The 25,902-nt window shown below is 53.5% G+C and overlaps 2 protein-coding genes across 3 annotated transcripts in view; one reads left to right on the forward strand and one right to left on the reverse strand.

The window, feature by feature from the left end:
* Window positions 1-418: 418 nt before the first annotated feature.
* Window positions 419-19,339, reverse strand: Mlc1 (megalencephalic leukoencephalopathy with subcortical cysts 1). Of its 2 annotated transcripts, XM_023702560.1 has the most exons (13): window positions 19,242-19,339; window positions 18,945-19,004; window positions 18,308-18,519; window positions 17,819-17,908; window positions 16,250-16,303; window positions 15,922-16,023; window positions 11,965-12,066; window positions 11,595-11,666; window positions 9,751-9,867; window positions 8,197-8,253; window positions 7,574-7,696; window positions 1,607-1,768; window positions 419-724 (listed from the first exon to the last, which is right to left on the reverse strand). In XM_023702560.1, the coding sequence occupies exons 3-13, from the start codon at window positions 18,500-18,502 to the stop codon at window positions 650-652; spliced, it is 1,149 nt and encodes a 382-aa protein (XP_023558328.1). In that variant the 5' UTR covers window positions 18,503-18,519; window positions 18,945-19,004; window positions 19,242-19,339; the 3' UTR covers window positions 419-649. The 2 variants fall into 2 exon arrangements, with proteins under 2 accessions (XP_023558328.1, XP_023558329.1); XM_023702561.1 differs by lacking the exon at window positions 9,751-9,867.
* A 3,382-nt stretch (window positions 19,340-22,721) lies between these two features.
* Mov10l1 (Mov10 RISC complex RNA helicase like 1) overlaps window positions 22,722-25,902 on the forward strand; it is a 69,910-nt gene continuing 66,729 nt past the window's right edge. Inside the window, exons 1-2 of the mRNA XM_004642470.2 lie at window positions 22,722-22,779; window positions 24,493-24,677. Of these exons, the coding sequence (XP_004642527.1) occupies window positions 24,552-24,677 (126 nt within the window). The 5' untranslated portion in view covers window positions 22,722-22,779; window positions 24,493-24,551. The remainder of the gene's footprint in view (window positions 22,780-24,492; window positions 24,678-25,902) is intronic.

Raw genomic sequence — 25,902 nt, forward strand, 5'->3', positions numbered from 1 at the left:
AGGCTGAAACTCAGTCCCACCCCAGGGGACAATGAACTGTCACAGTGGCTTTGCAAAGCTTCCCTGGATGTGTGGACACTCTAGGACATTGCTGGGCCAGGGAAAGGTGACCTTTTGCAGGGACTGGCACCTGCTCCTAGGAAGAGTGGGCAGGACCTGGGTGTGGACTTCAGGCGGCAATGACCGTGGCAGCCTGGAGGAGGGTGCCCTGGATGCACCTTGCCCTTATTGGTGGGAAACTTTGTGGCAGGCAATTGGAGAGGGCATCTCGGAAGGAAAGGCCCAGACTCAGCAGTGCCTACAGGGTAGCGCAGGGCGCACAGGCAAAGCCAGGCCAAGGTCCACCGTCCACCCAAACTCCTCTGTTCACAGTCCTGGAGCCTCTCTGCGCCCAGGAGTCTTCCCGCCGCCGCCCCCCATGCAGTGAGGCCACCTGGAGTTTGAGCTCTACCCAACGAGACAAAGAACCATCGCCATTTGCCTATTTCAAAGTTAAACTATGGTAAGAAACAAGGCCCCCTCACAACCTGGGCTGCCCTAAAGGGAGGAGGAGGACGTGTTAGAAAGGAGGGGCTGTAGGACTGAGTCTGTAGGCTGAATGCGCTGCGGGCCGGGCGCACGCCACACACAGATCTTCCCCGTCCTGCAGTCACTGGGCCATCTGCACCACTACAGCTCGCCAGGCTTTTTCTTTGTCAAACTCCTTCAGGGGGCTTCTGGCCACCTGTGATAGAGACAGGGACAGAATCACCAGGGCTGCCCCTGCAGAGGGCACACCTTGCCAGGGCCATACAGGGGTGGCATCCTGCATTAAAAGTTTGTCTGTGAAGTAAGGGAGGAAGTCCTGGAGCCGCCAGAAAAGAGGAAAACCGGCTCACTCTCCTAGCAATGCCTCAGCCCTCACACTCTCTGTGGCGGGAGCAGGCCTGCACCTGGCAGGCAAAAGAAAGGACTGCTGACCCTGAGGTGACAGGGTAATGTCCCTGCAAACTATTCACCTGACTCTGCACCTTGCTGGCTGTGACACAAACCCGGGGTGTCTCACTTAGGTGTGGGGACAGAGCTGGGAGCCCAAAGCCAGGGCCAGCCTGGGTCCCTCTCTGGGGCACAGAGCACGTGAGGGCAGTGGGCATGTTTGCTCAGGGATGACAGCACCAGAACAGGTGGTCCACGGGGAGGAGCCAGCCCCCAACTTTCACTTGTGGGGGACATTGGGATATAGGGCTGAGGTGAGGACAAGAGGCAGAGTCTAGAGGAGAGGGTTTTGTCCAGGTGGTGTGTCCTGGCTAAAGGGCTAGACTGCGCGGTGCCCAGTGCAGGAAGCCCTGTGTGCCAGGCTGGGTGGGCACAAACTCCCCTGAAGGGCCAGTGTGGAAGCCCTGGGCCTCTGGGGGCCTTGCAAGTCTTGTGGGTACCTACAAGCCGAGACTGAGCACCCCAAGGCCAGACTGTTTCTCAGGAATGGGGGAATGGGCTTGTGTGTACCTTGTTTTAAAAATAACATATTTCACTTTTTAACTTTTCAAGATTTTCCTGGGGTATTTTATAAACACAGAGTGGTATGGAGGCCACCCCATGCCCCTGGAGGCCCGGGCTAGTCACTCACCTCCCCTGTGGGGCGCTCCTGTGGGCTGGCCGGGGCCTCCCAGGGCAGGCCCTGCAGCCTGGCACTGGCCTTGAAGCTCACACATAGCACAGCGGTGCCCGTGTTGAGGCCGCCCTGCAGGAGCAGCACCAGCAGCAGCAGCAGCAGCAGCACATCGTAGGCCTGCAGGCAGAGCAAGGCATGAGCCCCCATGTGGCTACCAGACCCGTGGCCCCCGTGGACACTCCCGCTGCCCTAGGCCCTCCTTGGATCAGTCATGTCCACCACGCCATGCCCTGGTGGCCCAGACAAGGGCATTCTCCCCTTGTCAGCAGCCTGGACAGCAACCATCCCAGCTCCCCCAGTCCTGCGAGGACTCCTGTGGGCCTGGTTCAGCCACAGGCAGAAAAGTGCAGAGCCCTGTGGATGTGCCACTGCCTCCTAGCCTCACGACCCCCAGGAGAGCCCAGGACAGACCACCGTGGCTCACACTGGGTGTACACTTGCAGAAGAGACTGCACCCTCTATCACGGGTCACAGGAAACACTGTGAGCTATAGCCCAACGCCAACAGAGAAGTAGTGACGGAGTCAGCATACACACACAAGGAACTGTCACTCCTGAGGGCCCCGAGCACAACGGGGAGCAGCAGCCAGGAGACATCAGCATGGTCCCCAGTTTCCTGGTTAGGAAATGGGGGTGCCCTTCAGCAGCTGAGGTGCTCCCCATCCTGCCCCAGGGAGCTAGCGGACACGTAGAGTGTCATAGATGCATCTTCTCGGATCCTGTAGCTCCTCTCCCAGCTAATTATCCTGGAAATAGTTAGCTCGGATTCCAACTGGAGGCCTTCTACAAGATTGATTACCAGGACTCATTCCCAATAGGGGACACTAAATATAACCGAGCTGCCGTCCTAGGGCCAGCTTGGGCCAGCGAGTTATATGAGCAGAGTAGTGGGGAAGGGGCCCAGAAAATAGCAGAATAAACCGTGCAGAAGAGTGCTTATTGCGTGCGACCTGCCTTGGGGGAGGGAAATGACTTACTGCTTCTGCCTACGAGCGGGGCAGGGGGACAGGGCTGGCTCCTCGGCTTCTGAGTGACCTGCCTCAGCTTTGGCTTTTTTTTTTTTTTTTTTTTAATTTTTTTTTTTTTTTTTTAACATTTATTTATTGTGTGTGTGTGGCCAGCTCAGCCCACCAGGGGGCGCGGCTGGCTGGCATGTGGTGCTGGAGGATCGAACCGCGGTCCCTGTGCTTTGCCGAGCTTGTTCCAAGTAGGTGCTTTAGACCACTGAGCCATCTTTCCAGCCCCAGCTTTGGCTTTGGAACCATGCAAATTGTGTGTGATATCTAAAAATATCATTTAAAAAGGGAAAAAGGGACTGCAGAGATAGCTCAGTGGTCTAAGCACCTGCCTAGGCAAGGGCAAGGAGCCGGGTTTGATCCCTGGTACCCCATGCTGAGCTGGCCACCAAGACTGGGCCTGGTGGCACATGCCTATAATCCCAGTGCTGGGGAGGTTGAAAATAGGAGGATCACTATGAGTCTGAGCTGTGTAGCAAGATCCTGGACCAAATACATAAAATTAAAAACAAACAAAAAAAAAAAAAAAAAAAGAAGAAGAGGGGAAAAAGAACTAAACCTTAAAACTGAATCCAACTAGATGCCACTGGACAACCATCTCAAATCAACAGCACAAACAAACAAAGACGGGACTGCCGCACAGAGCAAGGGGCTGCTCCTTCTAGGGTGATACGACGGTAGATATACGGCTCCACTTCGTTCAGTCGGCGGCTGCAGCAGTGACGATGATCTCTCGTACCTGAGAACAATTTCGTGTGCCTTAAAAGATGAAGGAAGACAGTGGCTGGGTGTAGGTCAGTGATAAAGGGCTTGCCCGGCAGCACACAGCGCTGGGTTTGCGTCCTAACACCACAAAATTAGCAGCCTAGTAAGGGCCCCGAGTGGTAGGGAAACAGTTCTACTCTGAAGTAAGAGCAAAGAGATGCAACTTTAAATGTTTTTTCCTTTAAAAAAGGCCTGGCGTGGCCCCAGCCACTGAGCCGCCACTGAGGACTCAGCTGCCTCCCCCTTGAGGGCCTGCTCCCCAGCAATCCGTCCCGCCCTGTCCACCTTCTCCCGCAGCCGCCTACTGCACGCTGTTTCCACTGAGGAAACGGAACTGTATCGTGTGTCCACTATCGAGAACCTCCACTCTTTCGACCCCTTTGCTGATGCAAGTAAGGGTGAGGACCTGCTTCCTGCTGGCACTGAGGATTATATCCATATAAGAGTCCAACAGAGAGGGGCCAGGGAGATGGCTCAGTAGAATAAGCACTTGCCTGGCAAGTGCAAAGTCCTCGGTTCAATCCCTGGTACCGTCAAAAAAAAAAAAGAGAAATGGCAGGAAGACCTTTACCACCGTCCAAGGGATTGCTGATTATGATTCAGAAGAAATTTGCCTGCAATGGTACTGTCACGGAGCATCCACAATACAGAGAAGTAATCCAGCTCCAGGGTGACCGGCGCAGGAAGGCATGCCAGTTCCCGGTAGAGAACGGCCTGACCAAGGGCGACAGCTGAAGGTTCACACGCCTCGAGTTCTCCAGCTCACTGAAGCTCTCAGGAGGGTGTCCTTGCGATGGAGCACCCCTTCAGTGTCTTGTCACGAGTTAAAGACCTCACAGCTTGTATAATGTATCCACTGGGGTCCACTTTCACTTAGATTCCTGTAACTCCTCCATGCAATAAACTGAAAAGAGCCACGAAAAATGAAAAGACCTGGTTTGTTAAACTGGAGTTAGAAATACTGATGGGAGACGCGTGGTCTTTCACATGTGTGCCTTCCTTCCAGCTGTCCACGGAAAGGCTCAGCCGCGCTGCTCCTGAGGAAGTCCACAAGCCTGGCCTCTAGATCTGCGTTTGGTCCCCCACCCAAGGCACAGGCACCTGTGACGGACGGAGCCAGTGTCCCCAGGAGCAGAGTCCCGCTGGCCACATCTGGGCCACGCTGAGGGTGCTCATAACACTAAAAACGTTGAAAACTGGTGCGTCCTCAGCACTGTCCCACAGAAAGAGAAAGCACATGCCACACACTCGCCTCGTGGGGGGAAGCGGCCTTGCCTTCCCTCCGCTCACAGGTGAGAAAGTGCCGAGAGGACCAGCGCCAACAGCAACCTCGGGGAGGGGACACCACGTGAAGCCAGAGCTGAGTACCACAAGAACCACGTGCTCTGGAGAGGGAGCACAGGACATGGGCCCAGAGCTGGGGGGAGGAGGGCCCTGCACAGAGAGCCCAGGGCCACCCAACACCCAGCCCAAGGGCCCCGCACCTGGGCTGAACACTGAGATGACGCTGACCGCGTGGGGGGTGGGGATGGCGGTGCAACTTGCAGAGGACTGCTCTTTAGAAATGCCAAAGTGTAAAAAGCTGTGAGACAGGTAGTGCCCACTACGGTGGGACGGAAGGCTCAGACAACAAAATGAGGCCCGGGGCCAGTAAACGATGACCACAGGTGCCACAGACACGTTGCCACAGACCCACCACGAGCGCCCTGTAGGATCAGAAAAGCAAGGAAAGGTGCCTGAAGTGTGACACTGTTAGCAAGAAAAAACAGGCTCTCTGCTTCACTCGCTCCTGGTCAGCCTGCAGCCCTCCTCGTGGGGCTGCACAGCCGGGAGCTCGGTGCTGGTCCCCCGGCTTCGCTGCAACGACACCTCCGACTGCAGGGCACGATGACAGCAGCCTGCCTACTTCTGGGGACCTGAAGGCCACTCTGGCTGAAACACGGACTCTTCCTGCCTGCAGAGGTCTGGTGGGCGGCTGGAGCGGGGCGCAGGCTGGCTGCTCTGTCGTCTGGGCCGCCACAGCCCGTGGGCCAGTCTCCTCAGCTCTGCGTGTGGACGCTGACACACTGACCATCTGGAGATGCTCTATCCAAGGCTGCAGGACGAGGTTAACTGTCCATTGCCCACTGGGCCCGGATGCGTTTTCACTTCTGTCTCTCCCCTCCTTCCCGTGCCCAGCCCCACCCTGCTTCAGAAGCCACCAACACCCAGGCCCCTGCTGTCCTTCTGTCCGCAGGCCTGGGTCCACAGGCCGGATGTTTGTGCAGGATGATGGTGCCAGACAAGGAAGATCCAGCAGCCTCTGGGCTGAGACGACTGAGTCCAGCCAGAAGAAAGATTTTTGGAGCCGTGACCCTGGCCCACGAGAATCACCAGGCTTCCACCCCCAAGCCCCCCCAAATCCATAAATCCCGCTGCCTGCTTCACTCGCCTAGCAGCAGCTCGGTCGCTCTGCGGAGCAGCTGCTGGCTCCCTCCGGCCTCAGCCCCAGCCAGCCTCAGCCCCCAGCCCAGCCCAGCTTTGCTGGGTAGCAGCAAGCTTGAGGTAACTGGCCCGGTCTTGTGTCCCCCATCACTGCGTCCAAAGGTTTCTTCACCTAGATTCAAGGGAAGGGTCCAGCTATCAAAATCTGACACTCACTTTCAGATGGTCTGTCCACGTCTACATCGGCCGTGTGCACACTGGGTGACCCACTGAGGCCAGCCCTGGCATACACCTGTAGCTCCCAGGGAGGCTGGGCCAGGAAGAGCCCAAGAGGCTCCCTCCGGAGATACTTCATACAGGGAAGGTACAAAGCACAACACTCGAGTGTCCTCAGATAGATGTGTACACTCTAAGCAACATGGTCTGAAATCTAAAGCAGCTCCTCAGAAACGTGTGGCTGCTCAGCACAGAAAACCCAGCCTGAGCCAATCAGCGACTTAGCAAGGCCCTATCTTGAAATAAAAATTAAAAGTAGGTTTAGATAAAATGTTCCCCAAAGCCTCACTACCTGACAGTGACTGGGTCATGGGGAGGCTATACTGGATGTGCTCCAGAAGGTGGGGCCTGCTTGGACGCAGGTCGCTGGGCTGGGAGAGGGTGTGTCTTTCCCTAGCTCCGCCCCTCATCCGGCGCCCTTCCCAGCCACCATGGTGTGAGCAGCTTTCTGCCTTACGCCCTCTGCCATGCTATTTGTGTCAACTGTGGACCAATTGTGAGCCAAAGTAAGCCTCCTCTCCTCCCAATTATCTCCGCTATTATGTCCCAGAGACGAGAAAGTGACTATGACATTTCAGTATTAAAAAAACCACTGCACCATGCTGCCCTTTTAAACCTGTGGAAGGAACGCTTTTACTGGAAGGAAGTCTAGGTGCCTGAGCCTTAAGGATGATGTCTGCAGAGCTGGCTGAAAGGCCCGAGCATCTCCTGTGGAGAAACACCACCGGGAAGGTGCAGGCTCGCCACACTCTCAGGTCTCCTCAGATGGGTCTAAACTCCAAGTGGAAGGGCTGGCCAAATAGCTTGGTGGATAAAAGCACCTGCAAGCAGGTGCAGGGGCCGGGGGTTTGATCCCTGGGCCTGCTGTGCCAGCTCTGCCCCCCGGGGTGCACTGAGACAGTAATTGAGACTGGGCGTGGTGGTGCATGCCTGTAATCCTAGCTCTTGGGAAGCTGTAAACAGGCAGTTCACTGTGAGTCCAATCTAGTATTGAGACCCTGCACGCCCTGCAGACCCTTGCCTAAACTACAATAAATTCTAAAATCCCAGTGCAATGTCCCATAAGACCCTAAGTGCTCTGAAGGGTGCACGGATGCCCAGGGCATGCAGAAGCTGAGGGAGGCCGCAGCCTCTTAGAATGCTGCACAGAGACTGGGTGGACCCAGAGCTAGAAACGCAGAAACAGCCTGGGCAGAAGCCAGGTGGGATGCTGCTGCTGGCAGCAGGGACAGACTGGATGAGCCAAGGGCTGTGGAAGCCATGCTGCCATCCTCAGGAAGAGCTAGTCGAATCCCACCTCACGCCACAGGCAAACCGATGCTCCCCACCCGACTCTGCAAAGCACCCATCTGACCTGGCCACTGCCCAAAGACCCTTGTTAGCATCACGCTGGAAGAAGCGGCACCATTTCTAGTTTCAGAGCCACAGGAGTGAGTACATACTTTGATGGCTGGTGGGTAGTCTTTGAAAATCTCCACCACTCTCATCACGCTGAAGGACAGGTACCCAGAGGCCGTGAACAGCAGCGGGGATGTGAGGCTGCTGATAGCGATCAGCACCTCCACCTGGTTGGAAAGCAGGTCCAGGGAGAGAGGGTGGATTATAGTCGCCGGGGTGCACACAGCACCAAGCTTCTGCCCACTGACTGCAAGCACACCGGGGGCAGGGCCTTCATCACCACAGATGCAGAGGCCACACGGCCCTGGCGCGGGCGCGAAGCTCACCTGGCAGAGCACTGCCTCCCAGTCAGCCGTGGTCCTCGCAGCAGCAAGCAGCGAGACTACTGGGCCCATCCTCCCTCTCTCCTTAGTGTTGGGAATTTTTTCTGCCACACACATGTGGGCGCAGGCGCGCATGCACACACATACACGCGCACACACTCTTTTCAAGATGGCACCAATGCAGGGGCCCCGGGGACAGTGGCTTGGCCTTCACGGGTGGAGGTGCCAGCATTAGCCCACCCAGCTTGCTGGCCTCTCTGCCTGGCCCTGCCTGCGCCCCTGCAGCTGCCCATACAGCTGGAGCCTTGTCCTTGGCACCATGGCAGGGACAGTCCCCCACCTACCAGACACCTGCTGGGACACTCTGCTGCCACATGGCTGGCGATGGCACTCGGAAAGCACTAGGAGAGAATGAAAAGGAAGGACTAAGGAGCACGTCAGAGTCCAGGTTTGTGGCTTCCACTCTAACATGACACCCCTCCACATAGGGCAGGACAGGTAGCCTGGCTGGTCTCCAAGTGGTGAGAATCGGGGTTCGCTTATATCGGCTCTGTGGACTCATGTTTCTCAAGTGCTTACTTAAAACCTTAGGCCTGCCAAAAAGCTGCATGAATGGGCCAGTGCCCCTCGGAGCCCCAGAGCCACATCTGTGCCCTCTGCGCTCCGCCTCACGCCAGTCACCCATGGGGTTGTACACGGGGACATCCTCACATGCCGTGAGCTACCACAGCTGGTGAACATGGGTTTAGCAGCCAGCTCCAGCATGCCCGTGTTCAAACCCCCCACTGTCCCAAGGTGTGCTTTCTAGGACAATTATCCCCTGACCCAAGCCCCAAGGAGTGACCGCTGTGTGCCCTGTGATCTGTCTCCACCCCGGGATGTGGCCTCTACAACCCTCTCACTGTTTGGTCGTTTCTGAGGGGTATGGCCCCTGGGCACAGACTCTTTACTGAAGAGGCAGCCCCTCTTGGTGATGCGTCTTGGGCACCCTCTCCCCAGGATTCCGACAAGATCACAGGCTGGGGTAACACCTCTCCCCTCTGCAAACCAGAAACCTGTCATTTTAGGGCTCTAGCTCAGGTGTACACAGAAGGCACAGTGAGGATGCCAGGAGGTGGTTGGGACAACCGGAGGCTTGAACATGGGCATGCTGGATCACTCCCCCAGGGTCCACCTCTCCGAGCCCTGCTTACTTGAGGGAGCCCGGGATGCACGGAGGACGCCACCACGTCCTCCTCATTTCTGTACAATGCTGGGCACCAGACACCAAACTAAAAATCATTGCAACAGACAGCAGCATGGGACAAACCAGTGGGACAGCAGGTGCAAAGTCTGCAGCGCAAGGCACAGAGAGACGGGTCTGGGAGCGACATGTGACAGGTGGAGGAGTCACTCCGGACCAAGCACGATGAAGGACGTCAGGAGCCCAGACCTGGCTGTGGCCACGGCTAAGGAGAGCACTCTGGGCAAGCTTCTTGCGCACTGAGCAACACAAGGCTGCAGATGAGCTCCAAGGGCAGTGACGGACAGGACCGGGGCCGCGTGACAGGACAGCAGGGTGTAGTGAGGTGCACTCCAGTGCTAGCACTGTGCTACGTGTTTGCTATAGCTATACTTAGTAATTGTAATATGCTGTTTTATAAAACTTTATGTTATAAAATTGTCTAGACTAAAGAGAACTTTGGTTTTTAGAAAAGTAATAAAAGTGATATGAGACAGTAACAGCAGTTAGTACAAAAGCGTATACTGACTCACCCTGCTGGACAGGACGGGGGCCAGTGGGTCCCTCTCAGGATGCTGACTTGGTGCCCCCCCCCCAACAAGCTCACTAAGTAGCCACGCCTGCCAGATCTGAGAAGGAAGCCCAGAATGGCAGCCACCAGTCGGGAAGTACGCACGGCCACCAAGATCCAAAAGAAGGTCACTGAGAGGTGTGGGCCTGAGACAGCATTGTCCACATTCAGGGCGATGACCCCACCGAGGACAGCAGAGATGCCAGCAATCACCTCGACCACCTGCAGGGGCAACAGGGCAGTGTCACCTTGCTGGGCCACCACACCAAGAGTCTATGCCTAAGGAGCAGGCTTGGGTCCCCAGAATACAGCATGCAGATGTCTACCTCCCAGGGCCAGAGTGGCTAGCAGGCGCCACACTCTCAGGCTGATGGGAAAGCCTGAGGCAGCCTGGGACAGTGGCTGGAGCGACCCTGGCCTGCAGCTGGGCTCCCTGCAGAGCCCAGTCCCAACCTGACCATGAGGCCACAGGAACTCCAGCTGGGGGCGGACCAGTCACCAGGCCTGCCTGTGTTCAAAGCCAAAAAACCCACAAAGGTGAAGAAGAGCAGAACCCCTGCCTGACAGCAATCCCGACAGGGATAGAAACCTCCAGACGCTGGGAGCTCACAGCAAAGGCCAGCAACGGGGCCACTGCTGACCATGGAATTGCCAGGTGCTCAGGGGAAACCACCGCCTGGAATGCTGGGCAAAACTTCCTCCCAAGAATGCGGGAAGACTGCCCAGGATGAAGGTGCACACTTGGAACCGCAGCCCTCAGGAGATTGAGGCAGGAGGACTGCCATGAGTTTGAGACCAGCCTAAGCTACAAAGCAAGCTCAAGGCCAGCCTGAACTGCATAGCCAGACCCTGTCTCAAAAGGACAAAGAAAAGAGAGGAAGACAGCAAAACATAAAATGCCTGTCAAGACCACGGAGCATCTAAAGGGACTGCTTGGAGTAGAAGAAAGCAGCACAGAAGAGATGGTGGGACACTGGAACGGCGAGCACAGAGTGGCAGCGTGATGGGCGATGCAGAGGAGGAGGAGGCTGGGGTGGAGGGAGGCCAGGAAGAGCAGAAGGCAGGACGACAGCCATCACAACCTCCAATAGCTAGATCCAAAGGGCTAGGGAGAGAACGACAGATGTGACCAAAAACGAGAGCTCTGCTCGACTTGTAGGAAACACACCAGACTTCAGGAAGGGTCAGAAAAGTAAGTCCGGGGCCAGGGAGAGGGCTCAGTAGGATAAGCGTTTGACTGGCAAATGCAACGATCTGAGTTCAATCCCTGGTTCGGCCAAAAAAAAAAAAAAAAAAAAAAAAAAAGTAAGTCAGAAGGAGAAGATACGTCAAGCAAGCAGTAACGAAAAGACGGCCAATGGGCTTCAGTCAGGACGGACGTTACACGAAAAGCACATTACTAAAGATTAAGAGGAGGGGTCCTACACGATGATGACAAAAATTAAAAAGGGAATAAATCTACGCTTGTTTGAAACTCCAAAATGGACTCCAAAATCTATGTCAGAAAGTGGCAGAATTACAAAGAAATCAGTAGCACCACGCTCATATTGGGCGGTTTATAACCAATCTTTCACTAAGGGCACAAGTAAACCAAAACCAAAAAGCAAACAACAACAAAAGGCTTTCGAGACAGAGAGGATGACAGGAGGAAGCAGGCAGAACCCCCCCATGTGTCCTCAGGGGCCAGCTGGCCACCGCACCAGCACATCCGGGTCTCACTGAACTGGAAACCCCTGCTCACCACGGGCACCAGCATCTTTTAAGGCCAAGGATCTTTTGTCAACAGCGCTGGGATGGGCTGAAACCTTTCGCAGTGGGGGCTGGGGTCTCACACCCGGGGTCTACACTGTGCCCGCCATCCTCGTGCCTACAAGGGCTTTATCCAGCCGCCCGCACACCCTCCCAGTAAGCTAAAATAAGATAAAGAAGAAAAGGGAAGCTTAGCTCACAGAGTAGGACTTCAGAAGCCGAGCAGGAAAGGCCACTTCATCCAAAGTATGGGTGCTGTCAGAGACAGAGCCCTGGAGAGACATAGTCACGCTGAGCCACCCAGCACGGGGTCCTGGGGCGTCTGCTGGGTGGAAGTGCCTGGCCGCCACGTGAGGGTCAGCCAGCCCACACCAACATGGGTCAAATCACAGAGACTACGCTACAGCCACAGGTGGCGTGAGCAGATTCGGTCTCTCCCTGTGATGCCACTGTGGCCTGTGAGGTGTGGCCGCACAGGGAGAGACCGTGCACTTGTACCATGGCCACCGGCTGCACCCGTGGCAGCCCCCGCTGTGGCCGCAAGGCACGTGAGGACCCCTGAGCACCCACCTTCTTCTTCCCGCAGGGCTCCTCACTTGAGCGTGCTGAGATGATGACAGTGGCCGCCATGAGAAGCTCCAGCAGAAGGAGCAGGATGAGGTTGAAGTTTATCTGCGGGGGGGGGGGGGCAGAGAGATGGCTCAGTGGAATAAGCACTTCCCTGGCAAGCACAAGGGCCTGAGTTCAATCCCCGGTTCCGCAAAAAAAAAAAAAAAAAAATTATATCTGCAAAGGGGACGGTGGGGGGCTCGGCCTCACCAGAAGGCAGGCCCCCCCACCCTGAGGCTCCTCCCCAAGCCTGGGCTTCACACCCTCTCCCTCTGGTGTGGATGCCCTTGACCCCAAGCTCTCCCTTCCCCATCATCCTGGCAGCTGCTCTGTGCACACAGGGCTTCCGAGGGCTGCAGAACAACTCCGGCTCCCGACGTGAGCACAGGCGCACGAGTGCATTCCTGCTCGCTCACCAACAGCCACGAGGAGCTGCAGTCGGGCTGGGAGTGCTTGCCTGTAACACATGGCCCAAGACCTGATTCCCAGCAGCACCCAACAGCACAAGTAAATAATACAAAGTCACTCTGATAATTTTAAAAATAAAATTTAAAAGAATATAGAAACATTCAACTAATAATAGTGCCTCAAAGTACGTAAAGTAGCTGGGTATCGTGGCCTATGTTTTGTAATCATAGGTACTCAGGAGGCTGAGGCAGGAGGATCTCAGGTTCAAGGCCAGCCTAGGTAACTCAGGAAGACCCTGTCTCAAAATTAAGTTAAAAAGTCCAGGGATGCAGCTCAGCAGTGAGCTACAACCTGCTTGGTACATCCAAAACGTGAAGGATGGCTGGGTGACTCCTTGAAGGAGGGGGATTGTCACCACTGTGGCTGAGCCTGGCCCTTTTCCCACGTACTGACATGTGCAGAGCTGGTCAGGGCTTTCCCTTATCCCTTCAGTTGGCCTTAAGCAATGCAACTGGTCCAGCTGAGGTGCCGACATGTAGTCTTTAAAGCAAAGACGATAGGGCAGCGCTTTCCTGCCCTCCTAGCCTCTAACTACACACATGGGAGCCCCAGTGGGACGGAGCGCTGTGCTCCACACCGCCAGCTGGGATCAGCCTTGAGATGGAGGCTGCGGCCTCCCGGGGCACAGAAGACCACGCGCCGGAGCTGAGGCCCCGACCTCTAGACACCGGCCATCGCCGCAGCTGTGCCATGCAGCTCCCGTTCTGCAAGCCCTCCTCTGCATACTGCGGAGCTGGTTTCAGGCCTCCTACCTAGCCTAGCACTCACCCACTCCCTGCCACTCTCAGTCACTCAGCCTAGAGCCTCACTCCTCTTCATGACTTCACAAAACCCAGGTCTGGCCCTGAGTCTAGTTCTCAGCTCCAGTTAGCCACATCCCAGCTGGACTTAGGACCTCTGGGCTCGCGACAAGTACAAATACGCCTCAGTGTCTCACCACAGGTTGCACTGGAAGTGATAGATTGGAAAGAACTCACTAGAATTCCTATAACTTCTTCTCTGTGGAATTACAAATACAAACTTCCTGGGCCTTGACGAGGACCAGAAGGGCTCTCTGTAAACCATCATGCCCAGAAGAGGAGAAAGTGAGGGGTCTTCAGCTCTGCCACCCTCCCGTGAGGAACGGAGGGGCTGAGGACGTCAAGGCAGGAGAAGCTGGGCACAAGGCCACAGGCTGGTGCGGGTGTTCAGCAGAGCCACGCTCTGGGCGACTGGCCAGCACAGGTACGGCAGGAGGCAAGGCCACATTCCTGACACTGAAGGTGCAAAGAACGCGTCGGCTGGTATGGAAGTGGTGCCGGGTGCAGGCCTCCAGGCCTCCTACCAGTGCGACGCAGGCACCCCCGCACCTGGGAGCCTGGAGAGGGACAGGTTCCACACGCCCAGGACGAGATGGAGCGGACGGTGAGAACAGGGCACTCTGCAGCCAGGTGCCCGGGGCACATCCTCAAGGGAACTGGGGACAGGCTGGCAGGTCAACAGGGGCGTGCAGAGTGGCACACCGGGCCTCGGGCCTACCCTGCACAGACAGAACCATGTCCTTGGATGTCCTACCCACCACCTACATCTGTGTCCTCCAACCAGACCATCTCTGAGCTTGGGTGGTTCAAACTCCACATTCTTGAGGGTCCCCACCTGCCTGAGGTGGCTGCTGCTCAGGGACCCTCAGAGCTCTCTGTGGCCAGGGCCACTGGGGATGCTGATGCCTGGCCAGGTGGAGCAGAGGCTCTGCGGCTGCGAGCTCTGGGGGACTGCCGGGGCACAGGCCCCGCAGAGCATGGTCAGGCAGACGCAGCCCTGTGCGTCTCCCCCCATGGTTGTCTCCCACCTGTGCACTCAGGCTCTGGGCGAAACCTGGGCATCTGTGTTGGGTTTCCGCTGACAGGCACTGCTGTGATGACCTCCTGGTGGACACTTCCTGGTAGAGGCACTGGAGCAAAAGCTCCAGGCTCTGTGCTTCAGAATGTACCTGCAAGTCCTGCTAGTTTCCAAAGGGCCAGGGGTGGGCATTAGGTCACCTGGACAGGAGCTGAGCCTTTGCGCTAGCAATGGGCAGCCACACGCCCTCCTTGCTACAGCCCAGGAGCGCTGCCCCAGCTGTAGCTTGCCAGGCAGCTTCCTCCCCCAGCACGCTTCTCCCTGCAGGGGCAGACTGCCCCAGGTGCCCTGGGCTACTCCTCCCTCCGTCACTCTTCCTTGTGTCTGCGGGGACAGACAGTCTCTCCTCGGTGTGCCTTTACCACTCAGGGACCTTCCTGGCAGAGGAAGGCAGAGGTGCATCACCGGGGACCTGTGGCCCTCGCTTATGTCCTGGGGCGCCAACTGTGGTCCACAAGTGTTGGACAGCTCCGGGGAGACCCACCAGACTGCTCCCCCACCCTTCACCACACCTATCCTATTTTACAGATGATTTTCTATTAATCTTAGTTGTAGAGGGTACGTGTCCCCAGCTTAGTCTTCAAGGGGCCTCGGCTGCAGGGATGTTCGCTTAAGCTCCTCCCTGTGACACAGGCCCCTGCTTCTGTTGCCCTCTTATGTCCAGGATGACTGTAAGAGAGTGGTGTCACATCTAACAGTCTGGGGACTCTCTTGTCAGCTGTTTTCCCAGGAACTGAACTCACATATACTTAACTCTGTATAATGGTATCTGTATTTAGATTTCAAATTTTGTTGTCGGTACAGTTGAAGTTGTACTAAGCTTCATATCTAGTAACTTTGCCACATGCCCTTTAAAACCCCAGCATCAGGTAAGCAGGCACCATCTCTACCTGCATGGCCAGCTGGGGATTCCTTCCATACTCTCAAACTTTCTTTTTCTTGGCTTATGAGACTGCTGAGAATATCTTGTTTTCAGTGAGATTTCTCCTTGGGCATTATACTTTGAGTATGTTTTCCCACTTTTTGTAGTAGCACATAGAATGCCTATGTCTCATAATTAATAGGACCGCAGATTTGATGAAATATGTGGTTATTATTATTATTATTTTTTTTGTAGTGCTGGAGGGGTGTGTGTGTGTGTGTGTGTGTGTGTGTGGTACTGGGGATCAAACCGCACCAGCAAGGCAGGTGCTTATGCTGCCGAGCTATCTCCCCGGTCCTAACGCTGGAGTTTTTCCTCCAGGGCCAGGCAAGTGCTCTACCACTGAGCTACACCCTCAGCTGTTATTGTTAATATTTAAGAACTGTTGTGGAAGATACATTAAAATATTGTTTATCAATTAATTTCCCTACTGGAATTAAAAAGAGTTCATTCGATGGAAACAATACTTTTCTTTGGGAACACAAGTAAAATCCTCAACCCTTGTCAAGCTCAATAACTAAGGATTTGCTGCCCATTTCCACCTTAGCCAGCAGCAGCCCCCCACACCCCAGTGAGCAGAGCTGGTAACGTCAGTGTGGGAAGACACAGTCCCCACAGAGCAGGAAACCTACCCCAGCGCAGTGACTCACGTTTATTGCCGATGGGTTCAGAATGAGTTTGCATCCAAACCAAATCAAGCAGGTAGTGGTGACGGCGAATGTGGAAACAAACAATATCTGAAAGTTGGGAATCTGAAAGGCAAGGTGGCAGGGGTTCCCTCTTTGCACAGCTGAAGGAGGGAAGGTGACATCTGCTGAATTCCAGGTTGCTGAAACTCTGACTGACCCCAGGACCTGAGGGTGGGGGTGCCCTGCTGGAGGAGGGCATGGCTCTGGAACCCTGGCGCCCACCTCCTCACCAAACCCGTCTTGTGCGGAGCTCCCTCCAGGTCTGCAGAGGGCAGGAGGCCCCACTCACCACATTCATGTTGCTCCTGGAAACAGCAAAGCTCACAATCGCCGAAGGGAGACACTAAGGAGAAAGCAGAGCCCAGTGAGCCGCTGCTCCCAGCACTGTGCTGGCCCAGGGACAGCCTGAAAACACGGTACTGCAGAGCCGGGCACAGCTCAGTGACAGGACACTTGCTGGGCAAAGGCTTGTGCCGTCCCCACCAAACATTCGTCTAATAATAATGCACCGCAACGTTCACGCTTCTGGAATCATCTGAGTCATGCTGCTGGCAGACAAGCATTGGTGTGGCCAGATGCTTCATACAGGGGTTCTGCTTGACCTTGATGGTCCCCAGGTACCTCAAGGTAATTTATTCTTTAAAAAATTCAGGGCCAGGGAGACAGCTCAGAAGAATAAACACTTGCCTGGCAAGCTCGAGGTCCTGAGTTCAATCCCTGGTACCAAAATAATAATAATAATAATAATAATAATAATAATAATAATAATAAAATAAAATTCAGTAAGTGTTTGGGCTGGGGAGATGGCTCAGTAGAATAAGCACTTCCCTGGCAAGCACAAGGGGCTGAGTTCAATCCCCAGTTTGTTCTGAAAAAAAGAAAAAAATTCTAGCTGGATACACTTGAAAGTCAGGATTAGGCTGACTGACTTATTGATTGATTGATTGATTATGGTGGGGAGGGTGCTGGGGGCTGAACCCAGGGCCTTACACTAACCCACATCCCCAGCCCCTTTTATTTTTAATTTTGAGACAGGGTCTCTCTAAATCTTGAGTGCCACCACACCCAGCTCAGAATGTGCGGTGCATGCGCAGAGCCAGAGATGTCTCGGCTGAAGAGTGCCCGGAAGGAGCAAATGTCTGCATGGAGAAAGGGGAAGGAGCTGTCCCTTCCAGTCTGGGACCCCACAGCCTAGGGCTCCTGCCCAGGCTATGCACTCGCACTCCGCTGTGACTCCTGAGCAGGACCAAGGGCCAGCGGAGGCTGTGATCGGAAGTGGGAGGGGAGGGACGCGGGCCACACTGACATTACTGTGGACAAAGAAACCCCAGGCCCTGAGGAGGACAGAGGTCAGGAAGCCCTGGAGGGTGGCAGAAGGCCGAGCTGCAGCTGGAGGAGCAGGGCTGGTAGCCAGGATAACGGATAGTTGCCCGGACAGAGCACGGCCGTTTGAGGGTGTGGGGCTGCCTAGGCCCGCATTCAGACATCTCTGTAACCATCAGGGGCTGTGTGGAGGCGAGGACACAGGTTCTGGAGGACGGTGGGGAGGTCTAGCCCACCAGGAGCTCTGTTCTGAAGGCTGACAGATGATCCCCAACAGCAGAGTCCTGCTAGTTTGCTCAGCTGCACCAGGAGGCAGCTGCAGGTTGAAACCAAAACGCCACTGCAGGGCTTGGCAGAGCAAGGTGCAGACCTGCCTCCCGGGTGTCAGTGCAGATAAACACTCCATCGGACTAAAGTCACACAAGGGAGTTCTGAATGAGGAACAAATGACAGAAACCCACAGGTGCCAGTGCACAGGTGTCAAGCACAGGCCAGGAGCCAGGTCCTGGCAGCATGGTTGAGGGGCGGGGCTTACCGAGCCAGCTGCGCAGCGCAGGTAGTCCATCTCAGAGGGAAACACGTTGCCCAGATACAGCGAGAAGCCTGAGGTCACCAGGAGGCAGCTCTGCAGACGGCAACAGACAGGGAGGGAGCACCAGCAGCACGACACACCCGCGACGTCTGCCCCAGAGCACCTGCCTACCCGGGACTCTTCTCTGAGGACTGCTGTCACCCGGCCATGACCCAGACGTGGGCCTCCCTCCCCCATGCCAGCACTGGGACTGCCAGTGCTGCCCGGGAGAGAAGGGGAAGGTTGCTGTCAAAACTGAAAGCAAGGAATGGCTCCTCTCCCCCAAAAGGACCCTCACCCTAACTCACATGACTTCTAGGGCTTCAGGACCCACCCGGCCCGCCCTGCTCCCTCTGCAGAAGTGTGCACACGGACCTCCAGAAGACGTCTACATGGCCAGGACACATCCCACCCAGGAGGAGCCAAGCCTGGGCCAGGCGGCCACGCACTCACCCCCATCAGTACAGAGAACACCCAGGTCTTGTAGCTGAGGCACGGGGGCAGCCTCTTTGACAGCTGGAGGTCCTTGGGCTTCGTGTCAGCGCTGAAGCCACCTGGGTCCTGTCGCCCCACATCCGGCCGCCCCCGCTCCAGTGTGGGCACCCGGTCATAGCCCAGCTCCTCCCGGAACTGCCCATCTCGTGTCATGGCACTGGGGACAGGTGCTGGGACAGGTGGGGGAATCAAGTCACACCTGCTGCCCACTCAAGAGTTACCAAGTTATCATGGACTCTCACCACCGAGAACTTCCTATTGCAAGGAGTTGGTTTCAAGAAACTTTAAAAAAACACAAGGAGGTATTGGAGGTATCAGTCACATTGAAGTGACAGGAATCTAAAGAGAAAAATGAACACCTAATTCTAAAAAGTAAATAAATCTCTTTCTCAGGAAGACAGACCTGAGTCTGCACTCAGGGCTGAGTTTGGAGTTTACCTGGGTCACTGACACCGGCCTCAGGTACGAGGCTTTCCCACCTCCATCAGCAACTCCCTACATAAACGCCAGGCCACCTGGGGACTCGCTGCCTGCCATCAGCTGACCAAGCGATCGGGCGTCTCCCCTCCGTGGGCCTTCACGCCTGTGTGCTTACCTCTGCTGCCGCCCGGCTGTCTGGAGCACCAGGCTCTGGGAGAGGGGCTTCTAGCGAGAACTATTCACAAACGAAATAAAAGCTCAGCAGAGCTGCGCTCAAGCCAGGGAGGGCCCGCGTCCTGAATTTCAATGAGGACCCAGCAAGCGGGTCCCAGAAACGTTCACACTGGTTGTGTAACCACCAGCTCAGGCTGTCCTCCCCAACCCTGCAGCGTCCTCTCGGGCCCCTCATCACAGACCTGCTGGACAGGTATCTAGGAGTAGGACAAGTGGCTGCGAGCAAGCCCCCACATACCAAATGCTGGCCAGCCCTGCGCCCACGCTGGTAGCTTGGCCCAAGCTCTGGCCTACATCTCTTCCTGCAGCATTTCTCAGCCTCCATGACCCTGCAGAGGAAACCTCCTTCCCAAGGTCCCATGGTCCCTGCGTTCTCGAGGCTGGGCTGGCCAAGCTGCTTGGGATTCCACCCAGCCGTTCCCGGGGCAGCCCTGAGGGCTGGCCGGCACCACCCGGCTGTGCCCTTTATTCTTGCCCACTGGGCAGAGAAAAAGGACATGAATGTTTTCCACGCAGAAACACTGGCACCCTGGCAGCTCCAGCAACAGTTTCTTTGTGCACATTGCAAAAAGCCTCAGACCAACGTGCTTTAAAAAACCAGTGAAAACCAGCTCCTTAAGTCACAAATCCACATCAAACCTGGGCACAGCCATCAGCTTTCAAATCACAGAGGTTTGGCCACCTTAGCTTTTCAACCAAACAAGGAGGATGAGAAGTAATTCGCCAACTATCGCCTGTGGTGTCAAGAATTTTTTTGAAGACACAGAGATCTCTCCTGAACATCTACAGTGAATTTTAAAGCAGCCAACAGAATCAGTGGGAATTGGGCCAAAGGAGCTGAGCCCTTCTGTTTTTTTTTGTTTGAAGAAAAACATCAAGTGGATTTTAACCATTTTTTTGTGCCTTTCAAAAGTTACTTTTTACTAAGAAATGCAAATAAGCTGCCTCAAACCAGGAGTACCAACCAAATTCTACAAGGTCCAAGCCTTGAGTAGTCATTGAGCAGTTGTCTTCCCTGCTGGCATTCACACTGGTTTCTAGTTCTTTTTAAATTAATTTTATTGACAAATAGCAATGAGACAGTTTCAAAACCTATTAGGAGGACAGTTTCAATAATTAATACATTGCATCTTGTTGTCTTCGTAGTGATTATTCATAGTACAAGATGCAGACATGATATCTTGTCCAAACATTGTTAGTACAAATCTTTCTTTTCATTGAATTAAGAGAAAGTAGCTGTATATCTATCTTTTCTGTGTAAATATATGTAATTGTTTATCCCTGTTTTTTTTTAAAAAAAATTTGTATTTTTTTCTTCACATTCTGTAGGATTTAAAGTTTAACATATCAATACTTGATGGAAAATACTTGTTCCATGCTATGTCTAAGATGTCTGATATTCACACAGATAGTGAGGTCAAGCTCAATGGCCTCTGTCATAGTGCAGTAATATCATTAAGCTTCTCTTCTGGAGGGTTAACACACTGGTTTCTAAATAGTCCTGTTCTTTCACATGACCGTCAACTAACTGTCATTCTCTGTCTGCTGAGTCCTAACCACTTTCCTAACTTACACAGCCAAGGCATGCTGAAGGCCATGACAGGAGGTGGCAGAGCTGCAGGCTTGGCAGGTACAAAGGCCCCGGGGCAGTAGGGCTAGGGCTGGAAAGGAGGTACAGGATCCTGAAGGGTGGGATGCAAGGCGAGAGACACCTGTGGGCATGGAGATCACGTGGCTTTGACAGACACGCATGTGCTGATGGGGAGCAGGTGTTGGCTGGCACTGAGGTGTGATGGGAGGAGACCCAACCCTGGATGGCTCTGGAAGGGCCAGCACCATCTGTGGTTACAGACATGGGCTGAGTTCAAAATGCCAGAGCTGGGCAGGCCAGAGCAGGGTCATAGTGTAGACTTGACAGGGTTGTAGTGTCTGGGGCGTGTTCGCAGGGGTGCCTGGGTCCAGCGCTCAGGGATAAGCCTGTTTCATGGTCCTCACAAGAAGCCAGACCATGACTCCCAGCCACCACTCTGCACCCGCTTCTCTGGGGACATCTCTTTCACCAAATACCACACCCCAAGTCCTTTGCACTAAATGAACACCCCCAGCTACCGCCTGGTGGTGTTTCCTAGGGGCTCTAGGCATGATGGCTTCCTCCTGGCTCTCAGGGCATAGGCCCAATAGAGCTGATCCAGCAAAATAAAGACCTCCTGTTCAGAGCTGAACTGGAGCGCAGCAGCAGCAGGATACGCTGCCTAGGTGAAGCTGGCGCTCTCAGGCCAGAAGCCTCAGTGCATTTTTAAAGACAGAAACCATCCAGACTTTTTTCTTTGACCACAACCAAATTACACTGGAAACCAGAGACAGAAATTCATCAGGAAGATCCCCAAATATTTGGAAATTAAACAACGTACCTCAAAAACAAAAGTTCCATGTAAGTCAAAGGAGAAGTTACACGGGAAATTGAAACAAAATGAGAATACAAGCATAACTTTGTGAGATGCAGCTAAGTTAGCTGAAAAAGAAACTTAGTTTTAAATGCTTATGTTTTAAAAAGACAGTTCCAAAATGAAATATCTAATTTTCCACCTTAAAAAGCTGGAGGAAAAATAAGCACAAATTAAACCAAAATCTAAAAAGTAAACTGTGAGAAATAAAAATCACTGAAACAATACATTGTGTACACAATAAAGATTCATGACACCAAGAGGTGCTTTTAAAAAATAAACGATAATAAAATTGAGATGAATTCAGCTGCTCAAGGAAAACCAGAGAAATGATTAAATTACCAATATCAAGAACGAAACTGACTCATACACCCTTTAAAAAATAAGAAGGCCCTGGAGCTGTGGTACATGCCTCTAATTCCTAGGAGGCTGAGGCAAGAGGATGGAAAGTTGAAGCCCAATCCGGGCAATTTAGCAAGACCCTGTCTCAAATTAAAATATTTAAGTGGTTGGGGATGCATCTCAGGGCAAGGACCTTGGGTTCAGGCCCAGAAACACACACACACACACACACACACACACACACACACACACACACACACGGGAAATCTTATGAGCCACTTTATACTCTTGATTTCACAAGCTGGATGAACAAACTCTTAAAAAAACCCAATTACCAAAGTTTGCTCAAATTGCATTGTTTAACTTGTAGTTAACTTTCCTGCAAAGAAAGACGCCAACCCCACACAGATTCTCTAAATTTGATGACGATTAATTAAACTAACCCAGGCATCACCCTCCACTGCAGGACAAATCCCTCGCACATTGCAGAGCCCCCCGCACTCTGTGCGGCTCTCCGCCCACCCACGCCAAAAGCCCCGCCCGCCCACGCCAAAAGCCCCGCCCGCCCACGCCAAGCCCCGCCCGCCCACGCCAAAGTCCCGCCCACCCACGCCAAAGTCCCGTCCAGGTGGCGGGATGCTACACGGCTCCCCCACCCCCAGTCTATCTCTCCCACAAGGCATCACGCGTTCCCTCACGTACTGACACAGCTAACGGTCCTAGCAAGCCCCACTACCCTAATTGGCCAAAGCAGCGGGAGGTGGGGGGAGGTGCGCCGCTCCCATTGGCCAAGGCCGATGGTAGGCGGGTGCAGGCGTAGACGGGGTCCTCCCATTGGGGGGAGAGAGAGGCCGCGTGCAGGCGCCTTTGGCGGGCAACTGGGGCGAACAGGAGCCATGTTGCGCCTCGCGGCTAAGCTGATGGCTTTCTTCTGGAGAAGAGAAGACACCCTAGAGGAGGACCAGTGTCCAGGGCAGGAGCTCGTGGGAGGTGCGCGTGGAGTGAATGGGGCCCCTGCAGACATCTGTCACCCCCAGGGTCCTCCAGTGCGCGCAGAACGGGGCGGGCGGGCGGGCGGGCGGGCGGACGTGGGGAGGGGGTCGTGTTTGCAGCACCCGAGCAGGCCAGGACGGAGGTCCAGGCCTGCGTGCGCCTTGTCTGCCGGCTGGAACACGCAGAGCACTCTGCCTTGACACCGCCCCAGTGGGGTGCCAGTGTCATCCTGTCGCTGGCCTCACGTCACCCGCAGAGCGCTGAGAAGCGCAGTCCCATCCTCTTTGCCGTCGGTAGCACCCCGGGACTCCAGAGCCCCTTTCTCTTCTGGTCTGGGACTCGGATTCAGGGAGAAGTTTCCGTTGCTTTGTCTCACCTGTATAAGAGTCAGAACAGCCACAAAGGACACCAGAAATAGCAATAGGGACCAGATGTGTGGTTGGCACACATCTGTAATCCTAGCACTCAGGAGGGCTGTATCTTTACAGATGGCGTGGGAGGCCAGCCTGGGCTACATTATGAGACCCTGTGTCCAAAAAACTATTTATATATATGTCTATCAGGAATGAAGCTGATAAAATTGAAGCTACATGTAGAAGGCCATCTGTGTGTAGACAAGCCAGTGCCGCTAACCCGCCTAAAGCAAGTCACCTCAGGTGTCAGTAGAGTGGACCTGGGCTTTCAGTGACATCCTGAGCCCAGCTCCCTGCAGCACTAAGCTTCCTCAACCAAAAGGTGACCTGAGCACCAGAGGCATCCTATGACAAGGGGCAGAGAGCGTGCAGCTCCAGATTCTCGATGAGTGGCTTAGTCACCTTCCAGTGACTGGGACCCAATACTCAGAACTTAAAAGAAGAAAACGTTTATTTGGCACAAGGTTTCCAGGGAGTTCAATCCATGGTCAGCTGAACCAAGGCAGGAATCTGCCACTGGGTAGTGGTAAAGGACCAGGCAGAGGAAAGCTGCTTGCCATGGCAGCCAGGAAGCAGAGAGGAGCCCTGGAAGAGAATTTGCTTCCAGGTCACACCCTAGTGACCACCTCCAGCCAGGCCCCGCCTCCTAACAACCCAGTCAGCCATGGGTGAGCATAGCACCCTGCGACTCAGTTACCTTCTGAACACGCAACACCCTCAGGGAACACAGTTCATCTAAACCATAATAGTAGGTCACAGAGCCTGACAACCTGCACAGTTCCTGGGCCAGGTGCGCCTTTCCACACACTCTGCTTTGTTTATTAGCACTTACCCAGTCTCTTGGGGCTGCTGCTGTTGGTATTGATGGTGATGAGGGAAGGTGAGGGTAAAGCACATGCCAAGAACTCCCCAGATGCTCATATAAATCTAACTGGGCTTGCCAGCTCCTCAGAGCTCTAGAGGTACATTGCACATGTGTTCTGTCATGATGGTTGCAGTTTCCATTTTAGAGATGTAAGCTGGCACACAGTGGTTAAGGATCACTGGGATGCTACATGATAGTAGAGTAGCTTTAAATAAAACTCAGGCAGTCTGGCTTTGCAGTCAGGGCTCTCTCACCACCATATCCACGCACCGGTACTCTGAGAACTCAAAAACTACATCCCAACTGCTCCCTTACAGGGTCTCTGTCTCAAGCCCAGCCTATTAGGTTGTGTTTGGGCCTTTATTTGGCGGAGCTTAATTGTAGCGGGCTTGCTTTTGTGGCCAGTGTAACTTCTTTGTTTACCTTACTCAGGTGACACCAGGTTGAAAACTGTGCAGGGTGTCGTGACAAGGTACTGCAGTGATTATGGCATGATTGATGATTTGATCTACTTCTCCAATGAGGCTGTGACTGGCAGTGTGGTTTTGAACGTTGGACAGGAAGTGGTTGCGCTTGTGGAAGAAAATAAAGTATCAAATGGACTGAAAGCAATTAGGGTAAGTCTCTGCTCATCCAGGAGCACTTTCAGCCTCTCACAGGTGGTTGCGGACAAGGAGGGAGCAGCTGGAGTACATGTACACCTTCAGAGGGGAGCTTTTGTTCTTTCTCTTGTCTTTTTTTTGAGACAGGGTCTTACTATATAGCCTGGGCCTTAAACTAATTCTCTGTCCTGTCTCAGCCTTCTGAGTGCTGGGACTACTGTATAAGCCTGTCCCACCATGTCCAGCTTACTTTATTCTTTATATCTTCTACATTAAATCATAGTCATAATAAATCATTGAAACTATAAAAATTATAATTGAGAAGGTAAAGTATGCCTGTAAATTTGTGCCATGGAAATTACTGTCGACAGTTCTTGTCATGTTTTTAAATGTCCCCTCACATAGTGAGTACCATCTCAGGGAGAAGGTACTGCTGGCGTTCTCGTTCCTCTTCATTGAACTGTTATCCAGCATAATCCTTTTTTACATAAAAATAGTGTTCTTGTAGTATTAATTCTTAGAGCCAGGTGTGGTGGCACGTGCCTGTAATGAGAGGCAGGATCACATGTTGGAACCCAACTTGAACATCTTAGTGAGACCTGGAACTAAAATTAAAAATGACAATAAAGGTCTGGGGATATAATATGCTCAGTGTGAAGGCTCTGGGTTCAATCTCTAGCACCAAAATAATAAATTCATTACAGTAGGATTGCTAGGCTAAAGGGTATACCGATTTAATAATTAATGGTTATGATCAAATCTGTGTCCAAATGGTATTCTGCTAGTTTACACTGTCAGGAATAGAATGAAAATGCCTACTATACAAAATTGATTGACAAGTATTATTAAGCTTGGAAATCTTTGCCAATCTAAGAGGTATTGATCTTAGGGTTTTAATTCACTTGTAACCCTTGAAGTACATTCATTTTTTTCCTATGAATTACATTCATGTCTTTTGTTCATTCTTTGCTTGATTTCAGCTTATTAGGGAAATTAGCCCCTTTTAAGAAAAATTGCTACGTGCAAATGTTACAAAAACTTTCCCCAAAAATCATTTTTTTTGACAACTCCCACACCAGAACAGTATACTTTATTGTGTATATTTTGATCCACTATTACTCTCATGTTACGGTTTTCTTAAGTTTTCAAGTGTATAACGTGAAGACATTTTAGATGGGGGATGCACCTGGAAAATAAACTTCATCTCCATACACACATTTCAAAGCTGCTGGGCCCCAAG

The sequence above is a fragment of the Octodon degus genome, unplaced genomic scaffold, assembly GCF_000260255.1.
Source record: "Octodon degus isolate 3935 unplaced genomic scaffold, OctDeg1.0 scaffold00153, whole genome shotgun sequence".
Taxonomy (NCBI): Eukaryota; Metazoa; Chordata; class Mammalia; order Rodentia; family Octodontidae; genus Octodon; species Octodon degus.

What these genes read in the sequence shown, in the direction of transcription:
- Mlc1 (XM_023702560.1), bottom strand. Translation starts at nt 18,502, where the DNA reads ATGACACGAGATGGGCAGTTCCGGGAGGAGCTGGGCTATGACCGGGTG. An exon ending in TGTTCTCTGTACTGATGGGG is followed by an intron (nt 17,909 to 18,307) that starts GTGAGTGCGTGG and finishes TGCCGTCTGCAG; the next exon opens with AGCTGCCTCCTGGTGACCTC. An exon ending in AGCCCTGCGGGAAGAAGAAG is followed by an intron (nt 11,667 to 11,964) that starts GTGGGTGCTCAG and finishes ATGTCTCTCCAG; the next exon opens with GGCTCTGTCTCTGACAGCAC.